General features: G+C 45.6%; 2 protein-coding genes across 2 annotated transcripts in view; both read left to right on the forward strand.

The window, feature by feature from the left end:
- Positions 1-1,691: 1,691 nt before the first annotated feature.
- On the forward strand, positions 1,692-4,836 carry swi5 (SWI5 homologous recombination repair protein). Its single transcript, XM_084158882.1, has 5 exons — positions 1,692-1,935; positions 2,519-2,567; positions 2,669-2,772; positions 3,035-3,129; positions 3,801-4,836. Exons 1-5 carry the CDS (start codon positions 1,832-1,834, stop codon positions 3,863-3,865), a joined length of 417 nt encoding a protein of 138 aa, XP_084015008.1. The 5' UTR covers positions 1,692-1,831; the 3' UTR covers positions 3,866-4,836.
- A 2,780-nt stretch (positions 4,837-7,616) lies between these two features.
- The window catches only part of slc27a4 (solute carrier family 27 member 4), a 35,322-nt gene continuing 20,524 nt past the window's right edge, over positions 7,617-22,414 (forward strand). The window contains exons 1-2 of the mRNA XM_084159947.1: positions 7,617-7,911; positions 11,575-11,736. Of these exons, the coding sequence (XP_084016073.1) occupies positions 11,576-11,736 (161 nt within the window). The 5' untranslated portion in view covers positions 7,617-7,911; position 11,575. The remainder of the gene's footprint in view (positions 7,912-11,574; positions 11,737-22,414) is intronic.

Below are 22,414 nucleotides of genomic sequence, written 5' to 3' on the forward strand. Positions count from 1 at the left end.
TACATAATTTATGCAGCAGCATACAATACATTTTTGATGATGACTGCTAGCTCAGATTTTGAAAGTATGATGCAAAAAATTGGCCATGTTTGTATGCGGCTTTATCAACTCAATGATTTATTTATTATTTGGTACATTGTTTGCAAACTGATATGTGACACGTATGAATGCCAAAATAACATTCAATACAGGCAAGCTAAAAATGTGTGGCTCAAAACAGGTGGGGCTCTGCCCCACCTGCCCTGAGTGACGGGTCGCCACTGGTGGTGGACCATTCATGAAACACACGGGAATCTGTTGAGCGTGAAAAACCCAGCAGCATTGCAGTTCTTGACACAAACCGGTGCACCTGGCACCTACTACCATACCCTGTTCAAAGGCACTTACATATTTTGTCTATCCCATTCACCCTCTGAATGGCACACACACACAATCCATGTCTCAATTGTTTCAAGGCCTAAACTTCCTTCTTTAACATGTTTCCTCCCCTTCATCTACACTGATTTAAGTGGATTTAACAAGTGACATCAATAAGGGATCATAGCTTTCACCTGGTCAATCTATGTCATGGTGTTCTTAATGTTTTGTACACTCAGTGTACTGTATTGGTAGAATATTCTACAGCACCAGAGAGAGAGTAGCCAGTGCAACACACACACACACATATGTACTGCATACACACGCATGCGTGGCAAGCTCACACACAAATCTGACACACGCACACACACATACACACACACACCTTCTGACACACACATACCTGTTGCGTAATTATCACAGTTTCAAACCCAGAGAACCCACTACAGGGCCATTACCACATGTGTTTTTGATCCCCTGATTTCTAAAAGGAGATAGAGGCTATGTGCCTCTGAATTTTTCTTCCTGCACACTCCTCTTTGTGTAACTACTGATAAATAAAACATAACTCCATAATCTATTTTTCTCCTTTGATATTTTCCTAGTGAACCGTGAGGTAAGAAGACGTTCAGTAACACTTTATTTGGATAGTCCATCTGTAGATGCTATACAGACTATCAGTAACATTTACTAACACTAACCCTAGCCCTAACCCTAACCTTATCCTAAACCTAAACTTAACCCTTACCCTAAACTTAACCCTTAACCATTATTCTAAACATAACCCTAACTTTAGCAAGTAGTTGCTTATCAACAGATAGTTTGTTGATAGTATGACCATCAGTAGAGCATCTACAGATGGACTATCTGGACTATCCAAATAAAGGATAAATTGGCTTTTACTGCAACGGGGTCAATGCAGATAGTCCGGGTAGATAATGATACAGCTTCTACCCCCAAGCCATAAGACTTCTAAATAGTTAGTTAAATAGTTAATCAACAGCATTATATTAAACAGTATCACCATGGGTGCCAAGGAATTTGTGCTGTGAGGGAAAACACCTGCTAGGCCTATATATGCAGTGCAAAAAAATGAAAATAAAAATCTGTCAAAAATCGCACTCTATATCAATATGAATTTTTCATAATTCAAGAAGGGTATGACTTTATTTTATTTTATTGTCCTTGAGACCTTCTGACTTGCTGTTGGGCTGTCTCCTGGTGAAATAGATTGGTTAATGCCTCCTCCTAGCTGTCAAATAGTAACATCACACGTTGACCAATTTAATGCTGAGGACCAATGAAAATTCAGTGCGTATGCTGTACGTTTTCTTAGCGCGGGAAAGATAGATGTAGACAACTACAGAAGTGAACTACTGGGAAAGGCGAGACACACACCCCACGAAAGTCAGTTTCGAGACGTTTTTTTCCGCATAGTTTGTCATTTTATGTGGCTAATATCCTTCGAAGTGGTATGGATACAGAACGGAGTACTGACATTTGTGGCAATGTCCCGGATGTAACATTGTCAACACCAAAGGGGAAGGACTTCTCGACAGCTAAAGGGGCTCATAAAAGGTACGAAAATAGTGTTCCACAAAGTCACAAGTCTTGTTAACTGGACAGGTTCATAGCTACCTCTGTATCGCGGGGTGACACTTGTAATTGCTCCACATTCAAGCTACCTTTCTTTCATGCTGTTGTAGTTAGCGTCTATTCAATTGTTAGCTAGAAGGTTGTTGTGATACTTCATCCCTGCCGCTAGGTGGCGGTAGTGTAACGTTACTGAATATTGAGCTTGCCTCAGCAAAAATGTTACATGTTTGAAAACTCTGGTAACAGTAGTAGCACACCCGTCGCTATGGGCGGGCCATAGGGGGCCGGGCCCGCCCCAAAAAATGCTTGGTTAGGTTGAATAATCTAGTTTTATTTCGCATTTATCATATCATTCCCTTTCGAACACAACTTGAAATAACTTGGTGACAGCATCTTGAAAGTAATCTACCTGCCTTATCTCTAAGCCTAGATCTTTGATAACCTGGCCAGACTCTTATACACACTGAGATGTGGCATGTGATAATATTCCATATAGGTTATAGGTCAGTGATTTCATTGAATAGGATATCACAAATATCCTTCCTGTTTTCTCTTTGCCCCTTAGGACCCCATACTCAGGATACAAAAAAGTCCATTCCAGCTTCAAATCACCTGTAAGTCTAGTGATGTAAAATTAATTTTGCAAATCACACAGACACGCACACACACCCCAAACATATTTTGGCATCATCATAGTCCATGTGTCTTTCCCCAGGTCCAGACCTCCAGTACTGGCACTGCCAAGCCTGAAGAGGAGATAGAGGAACTGAAGAAGAGACGGGCAAAGTTAGACTCAGAGATTACACTGTTGGAGAAAGAGTGCGTACAATGGGGAATAGAGTTGAATAGAGTCTAATAGTAGAATAGTTTAAATGTGATCATGGTCATTCATTCAGATGCCCTTCACTATGGCTATTCTACTAAATGGAATGAAAATATTTTACTTGTTGATTGTGTGTGTGTTATCTGATAGTGTTGTCCAATATTTGTAATAACATTAACACTTCGTAATTATACTTTTCTTAGTTCATAAACCATACATTGGCAGTATAGATGAAACCATGTGTGTGGATTTCTACAGTGGGATCAGAGTTGATGAGTTGGAGCAGCACATTGACCTGCTACATGAGTACAACGACATCAAAGACATCGGACAGTCACTAGTAGGCAGGATAGGTAAGGCGCACACACACAGGCGTACACCATAAACAAACACACACACAGCTTTTCACATTCACTAACTACTCTGCCACAATCTAATCAGCTTTGGTGGTAGTAAAATATTTTCTTTCCATTCAGTAGAATAGCCATAGTGAAGGACATCTCACTGACTGACCATAGTCTAATTTCAAATAATTTAAACTCTATTCTACTTTAGTAATTCAAGTAATTTCAACTCTGTTCTACTTTAGTTATTCAAATCATTTCAACTCTATTCTACTTTAGTAATTCAAGTAATTTCAACTCTGTTCTACTTTAGTTATTCAAATCATTTCAACTCTATTCTACTTTAGTAATTCAAGTAATTTCAACTCTGTTCTACTTTAGTTATTCAAATCATTTCAACTCTATTCTACTTTTCTGAAAGTTCTATTGGTTCCATTAAGTCAGGCAAGCACAGATAAAGTATTTGAAATGATTTCAAACTGTTTTTGAATCAAGGTGTGTGTGTGTGTGTGTGTGTGTGTGTGTGTGTGTGTGTGTGTGTGTGTGTGTGTGTGTGTGTGTGTGTGTGTGTGTGTGTGTGTGTGTGTGTGTGTGTGTGTGTGTGTGTGTGTGTGTGTGTGTGTGTGTGTGTGTGTGTGTGTGTGTGTGTGTGTGTGTGTGTGTGTGTGTGTGTTGCGCAGCTGCCCTGAGAGGAGTGACCACACGAGACCTGTACAGCCAATTTGGGCTTGAGCTGGACGACTGACTGGACAGCTGGACGACTGACTGACTGTACGCTCTGCCCCCTCCAGAACAAGAAGGGGGGAAAAATAAAGTTATAAAGCTAGGTGCGTTCAGCTCATTGAACATTTTGCTAAGTTGCGTGACAGTTTGTACTGACCAACACGTTTCCCCCAAAAGGTGCACATCGTTCTTCAACAGTATTTTCTTTGGTGGGTGTTTGGCAAGGTATGGCCTAATCTATATGGGTATAACCATTTGAAATCGCAAAACTCGTGTAGGCAGCACACCATACACAATCGCCCTCTGGGCCAACAACAAAACATTCTTAAAGTGGAAATTCAGAACAGTACAGAGTCTGTTGAATTAAACATTGCACATCGATCTCTCCTACTGAACATCCCCCTGGATTAGCATATGGCCTATGAATGTACAGCATATGAATGAAGGACTCAATATAAGGAAGTTAAGAGGCTTGTGGCTTGACTGATGCATTGGCAGTAGTCTGATGCTAGTTATAGCTAGGACCCAGAGTTTTTCCCGGTCAGGTCAAACTAGGACAAACTCTAGTCAGGGTTAAAATATGTACAATATGTCTATTTGAATATGCAAATTAATGTGTTATGTGCATGTAGAGATTTACACTGGCGTTTTATGAGGCACCTGCACCTGCTTTATGTGACAGGGTCTTGAGAAAGTGTTGACAGAGAACTAAGAGAATGGATTAATCTTAACTTCAAAACGGAATCTACTTGCTCTCCTACATTGCACTCATATAAGAGGGTAATGCATTTAATTCCTTTAAGTATAGTATGTGTGCATACTCTGCTTCGGAAGTACAAGGGAAAACTGATTTTCAAACTATTTCTGCTCTATTTCCAAATGTAGTGCTGGCAAGTTTATTAGTAAAACAAATGTTTTACTTCATAAATGTATTATATTTGCAAATTAAGTTCTGGCAAGTTCAAAGTTCCAATAAAATACAAATATTTGTGCAGTATGTTTCAGTTTTTGACTGCAAATGATGTCTTGAATGCATGTTCAGCGATAAAGTGAATTGTTCCGCCAGTGTCTTCAGAGGTTTTGTAGGGCTTGTTTATTGGAGGAGAAAGTTCTGTTGGAGATCACTGAGGAGAATGAGGGCCACTGATTGATAAAAATAAGAGGTGCCTTGTCATAATCTATGTGGAAAACACTGATAATGTTTTGTCTTGAGCTGATAGTGGCTGTAAGAAGTGCTGCCGCACTGCCCAGATGATCCAATGATTAGTGTGGTAGGCTAGTGTGTGTGTGTCATCTCCTATATCTTCTGCATGAGTCAATGAGCATACCCAATGGGGCAAACTAGTTGTTTCAACGTATAGTGACGTGGAATCAACGTGGAAAATACATTGGATTTGCAAAAAGTCATCAATGTAAACTTGTTTTGAGGGTGAAATTTCAACCACAGAATTGTCATCATGGTAACCAATTTTCAACATAGACAAACCTTGTATAAAATATATTCAATTTGTACCTTTGAAACAACGTCAGATCTTCAACTTTATATACACTATCAGAAAAAAACTATAGGCTGGGCTGCACCTATTACTGGAGAGTTGATCTATCTACAGTTATTAATTTAGTCTTCCATCCAGGGTTTTAACCAAGTCCAGCTTAGCTTTGATATTTGCACTGACTATTACCAATGTGCAATTATGATAATTATTATTGAGAGGTCTTTTAATAACTAAATATATTCACTGTTGCTATCGAAGGGTAGGTTTAACAGAGCAAATTAAATGTAACCATACTCTATAAGTCCTATATCATCAATGTTACTACACTGAACAAAAATATAAACGCAACATGTAAAGTGTTGGTCCCATGTATCATGAGCTGAAATAAAAGATAACAGAACTGTTCCATACACTTAAAAAGCTTGTTTCTCTCAAATGTTTGCACAAATTTGTTTACATCCCTGTTAGTGAGCATTTCACCTTTGCCAAGATAATCCATCCACCTGGCAAGTGTGGCATATCAAGAAGCTGATTAAACAGCATGATCATTACACAGGTGCACCTTGTGCTGTGGACAATAAAAGGCCACTCTAAAATGTGCGGTTTTGTCACACACAACAATGCCGTACATGTCTCAAGTTTTGAGGGAGCGTGCAATTGGCATGCTGACTGCAGGAATGTCCACCAGAGCTGTTGCCAGAAAATGTGGGTGAGCGGTTTGGTGGCGGTGGGGTTATGGTTATGATAAGCTACGGCCAATGAACACGTCTCCAACTAAACCAAAAATACAAGTTAAAGAATAGGATTAAGCCAGTGGCTCAGATTAAACTATCCAAGCCTTAGATACATCTCCTTTAAATGTTGATATTTGGTTGAGTTGTCAACCTAACACAATTCGATATGACTTTTGTAATACAGTAAATAGCCTAAAGTTAAGGCTATCTTACAAACTAATGTAACAGTTTTTTTTCAACCTTAAAATGAGTAATACATCCATGGTCACATTTTGAGGTTACTGTAACTATAAAAGTCTTATTATGTAATCATAGAAAGTGTGCATGTTCAAGATAGCATGCAAAGGTCACAGGTCTGTGGAGATCTTCACAATATAAATATCTGTGCAGAACCTCATACAGCATTGATCACTTGCACTATGTATTTTTAATGTAATCTCTACAATCCAGGTAATCTGGTTGCACTGCTAGTTGAAGCACAGCGATAACATATTAAGTTGTTGTATAAATACAAAATATCTGACATTGTATTCCCATTTGAACTTTATTGTGCTTTTAAATGATAACACATTTAGATGACAACTAAACCAAAAATCAGACATTGTTATTCAATTGGAATTTGGTTGTCCTTTTAGATGATTGAAGCATAGTGATAACACATTGGGAATTTAACAAACTTCTGGCTGTCTTTTTGAGTGGGTGAATAAAGGTTGAAATCTCATTGATCAACGTCTCAACCAAAAATGTACCTAATTTCCATGTTGAATTGATGTGGTGTGCCCAGTGGGTAGTCTCCTCTGACTCTATAGCCTACTGTCCTGGACAACTTTTTATGTACACTTCCTGATGTATAAATAGCCTGCAAAATAGCATGCAACCACAAGGCACCCTCATTAAATAATAATGTTATAATAATAGCTAAATATAGCTAAAAAGGGCTTTCTGTAAATTATGAAGTATTATCCTGTGATAATTTTAGCAGCCTAAAGACAATTGTCTGTATAGTGCCTCATTGACTATACTGCCATAGAAGGATGTGGTTATGGTGTGAAACGAATGCCTTCTTGAACCCCGCACCTACCGCTGTCCATATCCGAGCATCCGAACTGTGCCAGTGCTGCGCTCTAGTGGAGGCCTGGGTTTATAATGGGCAGAATAGAACTACCGTTATGCGCAGGTCTGGTACAGTTCCAACGCTCACCAGCGGCTCCTCAGGAAGTTGTGGTTTGACTGTACAGTATACGGAGATCTCCCCTAACCTACGATTTGAAGCTGTGAGGGTTTTACGCGCGTCTCATAGACCCGCATCAGGCCTATGTCACTACCGGGTGGAAACTGCCGTGTACTTCACTCGTTTGCAGGGCCGCATTTACTTGACAGAATTTCTGCTGCGGCAAGCTCCACCTCTATCGGAGGCAATTATAAACCATGGGCGCTGTGATTGGTCGTAGGTCCTGTCACTCATCACTTACACATAACAGTGGCTACGGAGAGGGCGCGTTCAACTAAGAAAATTATTAGGTCATTTGAATAACTGTAGCGAGCGAGCTCATGGCTACAATGAATCTGAAAAAATGAAACCGACGAAATGAATTAACGGATGATTTAGATGGGGGCAAAGTCGAACCAAGGAGGCAGGCGAATTTGATATAATCCTACTGGAGGAAGGGCAGTTCGCTGAAACCCTGGTGTGTGTGTGTGTGCCAACGCACAAGTAAAAGCCAGAGAGCGGTGGAAGGCTTTGCTAAGCCGATCAAGGTGGAATTGTAGACTACAAAACGGGTTCCACGTCCGGTGTAATACGCACATTATTGTGATTGTGGGGTACGTGAAACAAGGTATGTCAAAGAAGAACACTCGCAACACTTGTCATTTCTATTTCCCTCAATGGTCTGGTTTGCGGCTCCATTATTATTTAGTAGCCAATTGAGGTCTGAATAGCGCAGGCTTCACCAATTGTCCTTTAACAACCTTGCCAGTGTATGGAAGCCTGTGTTTGAATGGACCAGGTTTGAACTGTTGGACGATTCTATTCCGTTATGTAGAGCACCCTAATATTATACAGCTGTCTGTCAGTGCCAAGAGGGCGTGTGGCCGACAACGGGCTACAGTCAGCAGCGTTGACACACTAAATTGAGAGGCTACAGAATAGCCACCACCGCTCCATTCTAGTGTGTCTCGTTGCGCACTATAGCGACGCATACAACCTTGCTGATGTTGCTATCACCTTATCATAAATCGATCGACACCACGGACGTTCGATCAAATGTAGATGATTGAAACCTTTTCGAGATGTAACGGTCGCGCACATGGCATAGCTGCTGGTGTTGGTCGAGTCTTTTTCATTTCCCATCAGCAGTGAGCCTGCCTCTCTCTCTGTCCCTACTACCGCAGTACTGCTGCTGTGATGCTACGCGCGTTACATTTCCGGGATGTAGGCTACATTTATAGATCATCTATAGATGCTCAGGCTGCCAAACATTCTCATTTTTCCAGGCCCCTGCGTATTTTTGTGATGTTGGATGATGATTTATAGCCTAAATAGGAATATTATTTCATCGCAGCAATGTTTAATCATTTTCTGTGGGCCATAACCTATGTATGTAGCCTATTGCCATGCTGGCCAGAGGGTGGAATATCCCTTGATGATGAGCACTTTGACACACGCGATAATTTGTTATCATATCATGCTGCCGCCTCATAACAGAACATATTGGAAATAAGAATCATGTGTTCTTGTTGACACCGATGCATAGATACCAGCGTCAGATAAACGTTCCTATCTCATTAGCACAATTCGTCCAGGGTAGGGGAGGGAATGGCCGGCAGGGATGTAGAGCATGGCGTTTGCAACGCCAGGGTTGTGGGTTCGATTCCCACGGGGGGCTAGTATGAAAAATAAAATTAAAAAAGATAATGTAAGTCGCTCTGGATAAGAGTGTCTGCTAAATGACTTAAAATGAAATGAAAGGCACTAGCCATATCAGGTAGCAATGAGAGGGGCAACAAATTATTGCTACCGGGGTGTCCTCTGCCCTCTGGCTCTGTGCTGGTTCTGATCTGTATGTCCAACAGTAAATAATACATTGTAATGTCATCTGTGAGCCCAAGCTTCTGCTGTAAATGGACAGGATGTGTAGACAAAATTATAAGAAACAACATTTCTCACCTGTAGCCCACTGCATACTGACATGACACTAATGGCCCATAGCCAATTTTATAATTATTTGATTCCAAAATATGTGATAGGCAGAGACACCTTTGGCCTAGTTTTTACATCAATATGGTACCTGGCCAGGAGAGCCCCTGTGGTCAGGAAATTCCCAAACTGGACCTTGCTAAGAAAGACAAGTCAAATCAAAATCTAATTTGATTGGTTACATGCGCCGAATACAACAGGTGAAGTGCTTACTTACGAGCCCATTCCCAACAGTGCAGAGTTAAAAAGTAAGACAAATATTTGCTAAATATAAAAGGAAATAGTAACACAATAAAAACAATAACGAGGCTATATACAAGGAGTACCAGTAACGAGTCAATGTACAGGGGTACGAGGTAGTTGAGGTAATTGAGGTAATACAGTATGTACATGTGGGTACAGTTAAAAGTGACTAGGCTATCTGGATATATAATAAACAGAGTAACAGCAGTGTATGTGAAGTGTGAAAGTGTGTCTATGTGTGAGTGTGTGTGGCGTCAATATGCATGTGTGTGTGTTTTGTGTGTGTGAGAGTATGTAGTGTGTGTGTTGGAGTGTCAGTGTAGTAGGTGTGAGTGTGTGCGTAGAGTCTAGGGAGCAAGGGAGTCAGTGAAAAACAATTAAGATAATAAAATAATAGTGGGGTTCAATGTAAATTGTCTGGATAGCCATTTGATTAACTGTTCAGCAGTCTTACGGCTTGGGTGTAGAAGCTGTTCAGGTGCCTTTTGGTCACAGACTTGGTGCTCCGGTACCACTTGCTGTGCGGTAGCAAAGAGAACAGTCTATGATTTGGGTGGCTGGAGTCTTTGGCAATTTTTAGGGCCTTCCTCTGACACCGCCTGGTACAGAGGTCCTGAATAGCAGGGAGTTCGGCCCCAGTGAAGTACATTTGTTACATTTGTGTCATTTAGCAGACGCTCTTATCCAGAGCGACTTACAGTTAGTGAGTGCATACATAATTTTTTTTATTTTTCATACTGGCCCCCCGTGGGAATCAAACCCACAACCCTGGCGTTGCAAACGCCATGCTCTACCAACTGAGCTACATCCCTGCCGGCCATTCCCTCCCCTACCCTGGACGATGCTGGGCCAATTGTGCACTGCCCCATGGGTCTCCCGGTCGCGGCCGGCTACGACAGAGCCTGGATAGTACTGGGCTATACGCACTACCCTCTGTAGCACCTTGCGGTTGGATGCCGAGCAGTTGCCATACCAAGCGGTGATGCAGCCAGTCAAGATGCTCTCAATGGTGCAGCTGTAGAACTCTGAGGATCTGAGGGCCCATGTCAAATCTTTTCAGCCTCCTGAGAGGGAAGAGGCGTTTTCGTGCCCTCTTCATGACTGCGTTGGTGTGTTTGGACCATGATAGGTCCTTAGTGATGTGGACACCGAGGAACTTGAAGCTCTCGACCAAAGGACACCTTGCGTTTTGAAAGGCTGTGAGGAAAAAACATGTTATAAAGCATTATTATAAATGTTACAAAGCATAAACTAGACCTTTACTTTCATTTACTTGTACTTTAGCATAGGGCCTATCCATAATGTAATGTAGTGTAGGTCTAAATCTGGAAGTTATAAATAAATAGGAAAAACATTTAAAGGGGAAAAGGGATGTGGAATACAGAGAACCTCTAAGAGATTTAGAACAGAGAAAGTTTGAGGCCCCTCTCCTCTGATCGAGAAAAGCCTGAATCTACTAGATTTGCTGACATCAGCAACATCACCACCAAGACCCCACCATACCTAGCTGTGAATGCTGCTCAGGAAAGGCTCGGAGGCAGCGAATGTCAAATGCTGTGTTTTCAGTCGCCTTCCTTATCTAGATAGTCCTATCTGACGACACTCACGTAGTGACAAAGGCAAGACTGTAGGCAGGGTGTAGGCCTATGCACAGTTACACTTGACATATCACTAATTCAGTAGACGCTCCTATCCAGAGAGACTTTTAAAAAGTGCATTCAGCTAAGGAAGGTGAGACTACCACAACCACACACCACAGGTTCATTGCAAGTGCAACCTCTGTGCTAGAATATAATGAAGTACAAGTAAATGAAAGTAAAGGTCTAGTTTATGCTTTGTAACATTTATAAAAATGCTTTATAACATGTTTTTTCCTCATAGCCTTTCAAAAAATCAAGGTGTCCTTTGCAATATGATAGGCAAATGCCCTCTCATCACATCACGGACTGTACAGTAGCTTGTGTTCAGAAAATGGGACCATTGATTTAAGCACTTATAAAATATTATTGAAAATGGATAGAATGTGTTGACAATGTGACTTGTGTTTCCTTCTCTCCAGGATGATGCGCCTGGCCTGCTGCACTGTTCTGCTCTTCTTGCTCCGTCTCCTGGTGGGCCTGCCCTGGTTCCAGGTCCTCCCCTCCATCCTAATCTTCTACCTGGGCTCTGGAGGCTGGAAGTTCATACATATTTTTGCCAAGACCATCGGCAGAGACATACAGTGAGTGGGAGTATAGTGTGGGCTGTGGTGTGTGTACCTGTCTGCAAGTAAATGGGTTTGTTTTTGAAGTCACTCAGAAGCATGTTTTATGGAAACATGTTAGTCAGTCCTCCTCAGTTTTAAGACCTTCAAACAACTGATAATTTCACCATGGCTAAATAGTTGTCGAATTGTCTCCAACAAGAAAAGCAGCATATTCCTGTAAGACAAGCTAAAGTGTGTGACGGGGGGAGTGTTGAGGACTCCTGAGGTTTCTCTGTGTTGTGAGTTCACAGCTAGCTCGACAAGACCATTGGCAGACACCTGAAGTGAGTAGGGGGTTAGGGGTGTGTGGGGGATGGGGAGGGTGTATGTGTGTCTTACGTTCCCCAGCAAGAAAACCAAAAATTTTCGCTCAAACAGAAAAGGGAACTAACAAAGAGTCACTGACAACCAAAACTAAATGGGGGGTTTTAAGAAGGGTTCTGAAAGACACTGAAAGTTGACTAGCAACAACAACTGGGACCTAAAAGACACCCACCCTGAGCGCCCACTAAATTTGCCCAAGAACAGGCAGACAAAATGAAAACCCCCCCAGACCAAACTAAAAGACAGGAAGCAAACCACACAGTGGAGCAAAATGAAAACAGCAAGATCTGACAAAGGATTGTTCTTTTAGAAATCAAATAGTGAGAGCCAACTAAAGGTGTTAACCCTCCACATCTCTCAACACAACTGGAGCACTGGGCCAGCCGCTCTTAAATATCACCTGGGACAGCACAGGTGAAACACCTTCCCACTAACAAGATGGCAAACCAGCACAGATGCAACACATACTGACTAATGAGGTGACACCAATCGGTGCGTCCCACTTGCTAACGTCCAACTTCGAAATATAAATCGAAAAACCAAAGCCTGTAACAGTGTGTGTGTGTGTGTGTGTGTGTCTACATGTCTGTGTGTCTGTGAGTGAATGAGTGAGTGAGTGAATTCCCTCTTGGTCTAGTGGGGCTTAGTGGTCAAGACGTTGGCTTCTCCCATGAAAGACCCGGGTTGTAATCCCGCCGTGACGTGTGTCTTGTGTTTTTCGTGTGCACCTGTCTGCATGCAAGTCAATTAGTTTGTTGTTGAAGTCAGAGAAGCACATTTACAGAATGCACGTGAGTCAATGCTCCTAGAACAAGTTTACAGCTTTGCACAACAGATTTTTTTAAACAACAAATACCTTCATCATGACTAGGACTAGGAGTGTAAATGTCTCCAACAAGAAAAGTATCATATTCCTGTAAGACAAGCTAAAGTGTGTGACAGAGGGGAGAGTTGAGGAGTTAATCAGGTCAGGTATGGAGGAATATTTCAGAGAGAACAGAGACAAAGCACAGACAAACGAGAGAGACAGGTGCTGAGGTTTATCCGTGTTATAAGCCGTTCACCATGGTGACATGTACAGCCACTGCCCCTTGCACCCAAGTAACCTTTCAATGTTTGCAGATTTGAAGGGGTTGGAATGGTGTAGTGGTGTTGACCTTACAGAACTGCAAACATTGAAGGGTTAGGGGAAGGGGAATCACACTGCTGAGCCAAACCGAGCCGAGCTGAGCTGAGTTGTTCTACTCTAGCCTGGTTATGCATCCACCGTGGTTCAGACAGGAAATGCCTTGTATTGTATTCATTTAACCATTTATTACAAGATTACAATACATGCAGTACATTAGTATTGGCATCATGTAAGATATCATAATAACAGGCAGAAAACAGAAAACAAGGTACGCTATACCAATCCCCCTGATCGAAACAAAAGCAGAGCCCAAACAGGTGGATGTGGGGTGGGTGGTGGGAAAGCAGAAAACAGACAAGCATAGCGAGTAACGCATGTTACAGCATTAGCATGTCACCAAGAACACCAGCGCATAGCTTGCGCACGGCAGCCATCAGAGAATGTGTGTGTAAACCTGGTTCACAAATAGACCGCCATTTAGTATTTAATACATTCCCCATTAGAGCTGCCAAGGCAGCCTCAACTCTTCCTGGGGTCCAAACAGGAATAAAACAACACATCACAATAAAACAATAGTCTACATCATAAATGCAACAAAACATCACACAATACATTGTGCACTATACACATTTACACTGCTCCACTATTACAAATGTACAATATTACAACGAGTGTGTGTGTATGTGTGTGTGTCTTCACAGACATGTTAAGGTAGGGTGATGAATCTAATTGGTGCAATATCAGCTGATGCAACACTTGTGTCGTGTTTCCTGTATGAACCAGTTGCGCTTTATTTCAGACAGGAAACACCACATATTAGTTTAACCATTTATTAGAAGATTCAAATACATGCCGCAACATTAGCATTGGCGTTCGGCTCTGCTCCTTCAGGGTAGCTCACTGCAAGCGTACATGTAAGATCATCATGTAAGATATAATAATAATAACAGGCAGAGATCAAGGTATGCTATACCAATCGCCAAAACAGACAATGAAATATGTGTACACAATTAAGAGCTTTAAGATCACCTACATCATCTATGTAATTTGATTGATACTGCATACTGTACAGTGCATTCGGAAAGTATTCAGACCCCTTGACTTTTTCCACATTTTGTTACGTTACAGCCTTATTCTAAAATGGATGAAATTATTTTTTTCCCTCATCAATCTACACACAATACCCCATAATGACAAAGTGAAAACAGGTTTTTAGAAATGTCTGCAAATGTATTAAAAATAAAAAACAGAAATACCTTATTTACATAAGTATTCAGACCCTTTGCTATGAGACTCGAAATTGAGCTCAGGTGCATACTGTTTCCAGTGATCATCATTGAAATTGGTTCTACTGTCATGAGCCTCTCACTCCACCGGGTTACCACCTTAATTTTCTTCCACTCTGCTCACCACTCTCTCTACTCAGCCTAACTAGCTCCACCTGTCCCTGCTCTGCTCTGCTCTAATTACTCTGCCAGCTGCGCTGCATTACCCACTACCTCTCCCAGTATTTAAGGCCCTGTCTTTCAGCTCTCCGGTGTCAGATCGTCTGCAAAGCTCACACCCGGAACCTGTTTGCTCGCGCTTCTGGCTCACCCTGGTTTTGTGACCCCGGACCTGCCTGATTTTTGGATACTCTTCTGCCCCAGGAGATCCAGACCTGCTTCTGCCATAACGACTCCTGACTACTCTTCAATCCCGGTAACTCTGACCAGCCTTCTGCCTTGCTACTACGTATTTTGGATTTCCCTTGAACTGTACTGCTGCCTTGTTTCATTCCGCCCTGTTGTGTCTGTGTCTCCCCCCCCCAGGACTTCTGGACCACCCACCACCGGCTTCATAGGACGCATCGCTGCCACTGGGGGGGGCACAGACCCAGCACATTGGACGGGATCCCTGTTACCCCTGGAGCCTTCATTCACTCCCTACTTCCCTTTTCCCTTAAGTTTTAATAAACTTTCTGGTGTGACGCAATTGTGGTCCTCTGGTCGTCTGTCTGAACCGTGACAGTACGATCTGACCATTATGGACTCAGCGCACACTTTCCCCGACATGGAAACCGATGAGCATGAGCAGCAGTTCCAGCAGCAGCAACAACAACTCGCCATGATCATTCAACTCCTCACCAACCTTACCCCAGCCAGTCTGCCCACCAGCCCTGCCCCCGAGTTACCTGCCCCGGTCATTGCAGCCGCTGCTCCGGAACCCAAGATTGGAAACCCCGAGCGGTTCAACGGCGACTCAACCCAGGTCCGGCCATTCCTGACTAGCTGCCGACTTCAGTTCTCCTTGCAGCCAAGGACCTTCGCCACGGAGGGGGCTAAAGTTGGGTATGCCATCACTCACCTGACGGGCCGAGCTCGACTCTGGGGAACAGCAGAGTTCGAACGTCAAACCCCCGCATGTGCAACCTTCGACCTGTTTGCTGAGGAGATGCTGAAGGTGTTTGACCTGGATTCACCAACCGCAGAGGCGTCTCGTGAACTGTTCAGTATTCGACAAGGCAGACGTACAGTCGCAGACCATTCCATCGACTTCCGAACCCTGGCTAGACGAAGTTCTTGGAACACACCATCGTTGGTGGACGCGTTCTTCCATAGTTTGGCTGACTATATCAAGGACGAGTTGGTCTCCCATGAACTGCCTTCCACTCTTGATGAAGCCATCGCACTGACTGTCAGGATCGACAGAAGGATACAGACCCGTCGTCGTGAGAGGGGGCGCCAAGGTCCACCTACTACCGGCATTCGGAGAGATCCGACTGGGCTCCTGTCATCTACTGCCACTCACCCAGGTCAGCTTGATCAGTCTGAGCCTATGGAGATTGGGCGAGCCTCTCTCACTCCTGCAGAGCGCCAGCGCCGCTTCACCTCAAACCTCTGCCTCTATTGTGGAGGTGATGGACATCGTGTGGTAACCTGCCCTTTAAAGGGCCGAAGCTCACCGGGCATAGGGGGAGTCCGGTTGAGTTCAATGACCATCCAGTCCTCCGACCGCAAACCCCTGCTGCAAGTTCACCTCCGCCTCTCTGACTCAACTCACACCCTGGCTGCTCTGGTGGATTCTGGCGCCGAAGCCAACATAATGGACATCAAGCTGGCACGCCAACTGGGACTGGAGAACCTCCGTTTGACACCTCCTATTCCTGCCCGGGCACTGGACGGACACTTACTCGGATCGGTCACTCATGTCACGGCCCCGGTCTCGATGGGTCTGTCCGGAAACCATCAAGAAACTATCCAGTTTCACCTGCTCCCCTCTCCAGGCCAACCCCTCATCCTGGGTTACCCATGGCTCCGCCGGCACAACCCTCAGCTCGACTGGGTGACCGGGGTGATCAGGGAGTGGGGAGAGGACTGCCACCGAACCTGCCTGCTTGCTGCCGCACTACCCCCTCGGCCAGTACCTACTAACTCCGCTCCTGACCTCTCCAATGTCCCAGAATGCTACCATGGTCTCAGAGAGGTGTTTAACAAAGCAAGAGCCACATCTCTGCCCCCTCACCGACCGTACGACTGTGCCATCGACCTCCTCCCTGGAACAGCCCCTCCAAAGGGTCGTCTTTATTCGTTGTCTGCTCCTGAAAGAAAGTCCATGGAGGACTACATCAATGGCTCTCTGTCCGCAGGATTAATCCGTTCATCTTCATCTCCTGCTGGTGCTGGCTTCTTCTTTGTGGGGAAGAAGGACGGATCTCTTCGCCCCTGCATCGACTACAGGGGACTCAACGACATCACAGTGAAAAACCGTTACCCTCTGCCTCTGCTCACCTCTGCTTTTGAGTTGCTCCAGGGAGCCACTGTTTTTACCAAGTTGGATCTCAGAAACGCTTACCACCTAGTGCGGATCCGGGAGGGAGATGAATGGAAAACCGCATTCAATACACCAACAGGCCACTACGAGTATCTGGTTATGCCTTTTGGCCTCACCAATGCTCCTGCTGTGTTCCAGGCTCTAGTGAATGATGTACTGCGGGACATGTTAAACAAGTTTGTCTTCGTTTACCTGGATGACATCTTAATCTACTCCAGAAACCTGTCTGAACACACCCGCCATGTCCAGCAAGTCCTTCATCGTCTTCTGGAGAATTCCCTCTACGCCAAGGCAGAGAAATGTGAGTTTCACGTCAAGACAGTGGCCTTCCTGGGGTACATAGTGGCAGAGGGAAGTATCCAAATGGATCCTGCCAAAGTATCAGCAGTCACTTCATGGCCAGTTCCGGAGAACAGAAAGAAGCTGCAACAGTTTCTGGGGTTTGCTAACTTCTACAGAAAGTTTATCCGGAACTACAGTACCGTTGCTGCCCCTCTCACTGCTCTAACCAGCACCAAGCAACCCTTCACCTGGACCCCAGCAGCCGACAAAGCCTTCAGTACCCTCAAGGTGAGGTTCACCTCCGCTCCCATCCTCCAGATGCCTGATGTGGACCGGCAATTCATTGTGGAGGTGGACGCCTCGGATGTGGGAGTTGGTGCTGTGATTTCTCAGTGGGCTGCGGAGGATAGGAAGCTCCATCCCTGTGCCTTTTTCTCACGTCGGTTGTCCCCCTCTGAGTGCAATTACGACATAGGGAACCGTGAGCTGCTGGCTGTGAAGCTTGCCTTGGAGGAGTGGCGTCACTGGCTGGAGGGGTCCACCATTCCATTTCTCGTTTGGACCGATCATAAGAACTTGGAGTACATCCGCACGGCCAAACGGTTGAACTCCAGGCAGTCCCGCTGGGCCCTGTTCTTCACCAGGTTTAATTTCACTCTGTCATACCGGCCTGGATCACGCAACACCAAGCCAGACGCCCTCTCCCGTCAATTCCAGAAGGATGACACCCCCTCCAAGGACCCTGTGTCGATTCTGCCAAGTCCCTGCATCGTTGCAGCTCTGACCTGGGCTGTTGAGGAACAGGTGCTGGAGGCTCTCCGTAACCAGCCAGGTCCCAGCACTTGCCCAGCTGACCGCCTTTTTGTCCCCGAAGACCTGAGGTCCCAGGTCGTTCAGTGGGGACATGACTCCCGCCTAGCTTGTCACCCTGGCTCCACCCGCACTTACAACCTGCTCGCCCAGAGGTTCTGGTGGCCCTCTCTGAGAAAGGATGTACGGGAATTCGTCCAAGCCTGCCCCATCTGCAACCAACACAAGTCGTCCTGCCAGCCCCCAGCCGGATTGCTGCAGCCCCTGCCTGTGCCCAGACGTCCCTGGTCTCACATCGCCCTTGACTTTGTCACGGGGCTGCCCCCTTCAAGTGGCATGACCGTCATTCTCACCATAGTTGACCGTTTCAGCAAGATGGCACACTTCATTCCCCTCCCCAAGCTCCCAACCGCCAAGGAGACCGCCCAGGTGGTCCTGGAACACGTCTTCCGGATCCACGGACTGCCAAAGGATGTAGTTTCTGACCGTGGTCCACAATTCTCCTCCGCTTTTTGGAAGGAGTTCTGTCACCTGCTGGGAGCCACAGTCAGTCTGACTTCCGGATTCCATCCCCAATCCAATGGGCAGTCAGAGCGGGCTAATCAGGAGCTCGAGAAGGCACTGCGATGCATGACTTCACGCAACCCCCACTCCTGGTCGCAGCAATTGACATGGGTGGAGTACGCACACAATTCTCTGACCTGCTCTGCCATCGGTATGTCCCCTTTCCAATGTGTTTATGGATACCAGCCTCCTCTATTTGCCAGCCAGGAAGAGGAGGTTACTTGCCCATCTGCACTTGCTTTTGCCCGTCGATGTCGCCGCACCTGGTCACAAGCCCGAGCCACACTCCTCAGATCCGTTGCCAGCTACACTACCGGGGCCAACCGTCGGAGAATTCCTGCTCCCACCTACCATGTTGGTCAAAGGGTGTGGTTGTCATCGAAGAACCTGCCACTCAGGGTGGAGTCGCAGAAGCTGGCACCTCGGTTCATTGGCCCATTCCCTATCATAAGAGTGATTAGCCCAACTGCTGTCCGGCTCCAACTGCCTAATTCCCTGAGGGTGCACCCCACTTTCCATGTGTCTAAGATTAAGCCCATCCATGAGAGTCCGCTGGTCCCTGCTGCGCCTTGTCCTCCTCCTCCACGGCTCGTCGATGGTGGTCTGGTTTACACCGTCCGCCGCCTGCTTCGGTCCAGACGGAGGGGTAGGGGTCTCCAGTACCTCATTGACTGGGAGGGCTATGGACCTGAGGAAAGGACCTGGGTGCCAGCTAGTCGGATTGTGGATAGGACTCTCATCACCGCTTTCCACCAACGGCATCCTGATCAACCTGCAATCCGTAGGGGCCGCCCCAGAGGGGTCCCTAACCGTCCTGCCCGCTCGGCTTCCTGTCCTGTGCCTGATCCTGTCTCGGGACCTGTCCCATCTCCCGACCACGGCCCTCCGGCTTCCTCCGAGGATGAGGACGTTCACTCGGACCGTTCGGAGGAGTTCTAGCCCTCCTCCGGCTCCCCTCCTCCCGCCCGGCGTGGTGTTGCTCTTGGGACTTCTGGGGCCGTCCCTTGGGGGGGGGGTTCTGTCATGAGCCTCTCACTCCACCGGGTTACCACCTTAATTTTCTTCCACTCTGCTCACCACTCTCTCTACTCAGCCTAACTAGCTCCACCTGTCCCTGCTCTGCTCTGCTCTAATTACTCTGCCAGCTGCGCTGCATTACCCACTACCTCTCCCAGTATTTAAGGCCCTGTCTTTCAGCTCTCCGGTGTCAGATCGTCTGCAAAGCTCACACCCGGAACCTGTTTGCTCGCGCTTCTGGCTCACCCTGGTTTTGTGACCCCGGACCTGCCTGATTTTTGGATACTCTTCTGCCCCAGGAGATCCAGACCTGCTTCTGCCATAACGACTCCTGACTACTCTTCAATCCCGGTAACTCTGACCAGCCTTCTGCCTTGCTACTACGTATTTTGGATTTCCCTTGAACTGTACTGCTGCCTTGTTTCATTCCGCCCTGTTGTGTCTGTGTCTCCCCCCCCCAGGACTTCTGGACCACCCACCACCGGCTTCATAGGACGCATCGCTGCCACTGGGGGGGGCACAGACCCAGCACATTGGACGGGATCCCTGTTACCCCTGGAGCCTTCATTCACTCCCTACTTCCCTTTTCCCTTAAGTTTTAATAAACTTTCTGGTGTGACGCAATTGTGGTCCTCTGGTCGTCTGTCTGAACCGTGACATCTACAACTTGATTGGAGTCCACCTGTGGTAAATTCAATTGATTGGACATGATTTGGAAAGGCACACACCTGTCTATATAAGGTCCCACAGTTGACAGTGCATGTCAGTGCATGTCAGAGCAAGGAACAAGGAATTGTCCGTAGAGCTCCGAGACAGGATTGTGTCGAGGCACAGATCTGGGAAAGGGTACCAAAACATTTCTGCAGCATTGAAGGTCCCCAAGAACACAGTGGCCTCCATCATTCTTAAATGGAAGAAGTTTGGAACCACCAAGACTCTTCCTAGAGCTGGCCGCCCGGCCAAACTGAGCATTCGGGTGAGTAGGGTCTTGGTCAAGGAGGTGACCAAGAACCCGATGGTCACTCTGACAGAGCTCCAGAGTTCCTCTGTGGAGATGGGAGAATGTATTACATTGTTTCAATTCACAATACCCCATAATAACAAAGCAAAAACAGGTTTGCAGAAATGTTTGCAAATGTATAAATAATAAAAACAGAACTATCACATTTACATAAGTATTCAGACCCTTTACTCAGTACTTTGTTGAAGCACCTTCGGCAGCGATTACAGCCTTGAGTCTTCTTAGGTATGACGCTACAAGCTTGGCACACCTGTATTTGGGGAGTTAGGGTTTCTTCTCTGCAGATCCTCTCAAGCTCTGTCAGGTTGGATGGAGAGCGTTGCTGCACAGCTATTTTCAGATCTCTCCAGAGATATTAGATCGGGTTCAAGTCCGGGCTCTGACTGAGCCACTCAAGGACATTCAGAGACTTGTCCCGAAGCCACTCCTGCGTCGTCTTGGCTGTGTGCTTAGGGTCGTTGTCCTGTTGGAAGGTGAGCCTTTGCCCCAGTCTGAAGTCCTGAGTGCTCTGGAGCAGGTTTTCATCAAGGATCTCCCTGTACTTTGCTCCGTTCATCTTTCCCTCAGTCCTGACTAGTCTTCCAGTCCCTGCTGCTGAAAAACATCCCCACAGCATGATGCTGCCACCACCATGCTTCACCGTAGGAATGGTGCCTGGTTTCCTCTAGACGTGACACTTGGCATTCAGGCCAAAGAGTTCAATCTTGGTTTCATCAGACCAGAGAATCTTGTTTCTCATTGTCTGAGAGTCCTTTAGGTGCCTTTTGGCAAACTCCAAGCAGGCTGTCATGTGCATTTTACTGAGGAGTGGCTTCAGTCTGTCCACTCTACCATAAAGGCCTGATTGGTGGTGCTGCAGAGATGGTTGTCCTTCTGGAAGGTTCTCCCATCTCCACAGAGGAACTCTGGAGCTCTGTCAGAGTGACCAAGGCCCTTCTCGCCTGATTGCTCAGTTTGGCCGGGCAACTAGCTCTAGGAATAGTCTTGGTGGTTCCAAACTTCTTCCGTTTAAGAATGTGTTCTTGAGGACCTTCAATACTGCAGAAATGTTTTGGTATAAATACGGTATTTCTGTGTATTTTTTAATTATATACATTTGCAAAAATGTCTAAAAACCTGTTTTCACTGTGTCATTATGGGGTATTGTGTGTAGCTTGATGAGGAACATTTTGTATTTAATCAATTTTAGAACAAGGCTGTAACGTAACAAAATGTGGAAAAAGTGAAGGGGTCTAAATGCTTTCAGAATGCACTGTATGTGCATGAAGGCTGTCAAATGTGTACTGTAACAACGGTGTAGCCTGTGCTTTGGAGATAGGCCCCCATCCTCTTATTTTGATGCCAGATCACTTTTATGTGAGGCATATATTTATAGTCACATGCATTTAACGTATCTTACCTGTATATGGTCGCATCAGGTTAACCCTCAGAGGGAATGCCTCGTCTCACACAAAATACATATGGGCTTTGTGTTTGTGTCCCCCAGCAAGCACTCTGGCCTTGGTAGTGGCAGCTGGCCTGCAATGAGTTGGGAGCCGATCTTGCTTCGCAAGAAGATTCCCACATCTCCCTTCCGACCATATGCGCCCACGTCGATCATGGTGAAGTGGTATTTGCATTGCAGACAGCCATCAGGACCATTGAGAAAAAGCCCTTGTAGTTGTAGTACTCGCTGCCTAAGTTTGCCGGATCTC

This window comes from Coregonus lavaretus (genome assembly GCF_964263955.1).
Source record: "Coregonus lavaretus genome assembly, chromosome: 4".
In the NCBI taxonomy this organism is placed as follows: Eukaryota; Metazoa; Chordata; class Actinopteri; order Salmoniformes; family Salmonidae; genus Coregonus; species Coregonus lavaretus.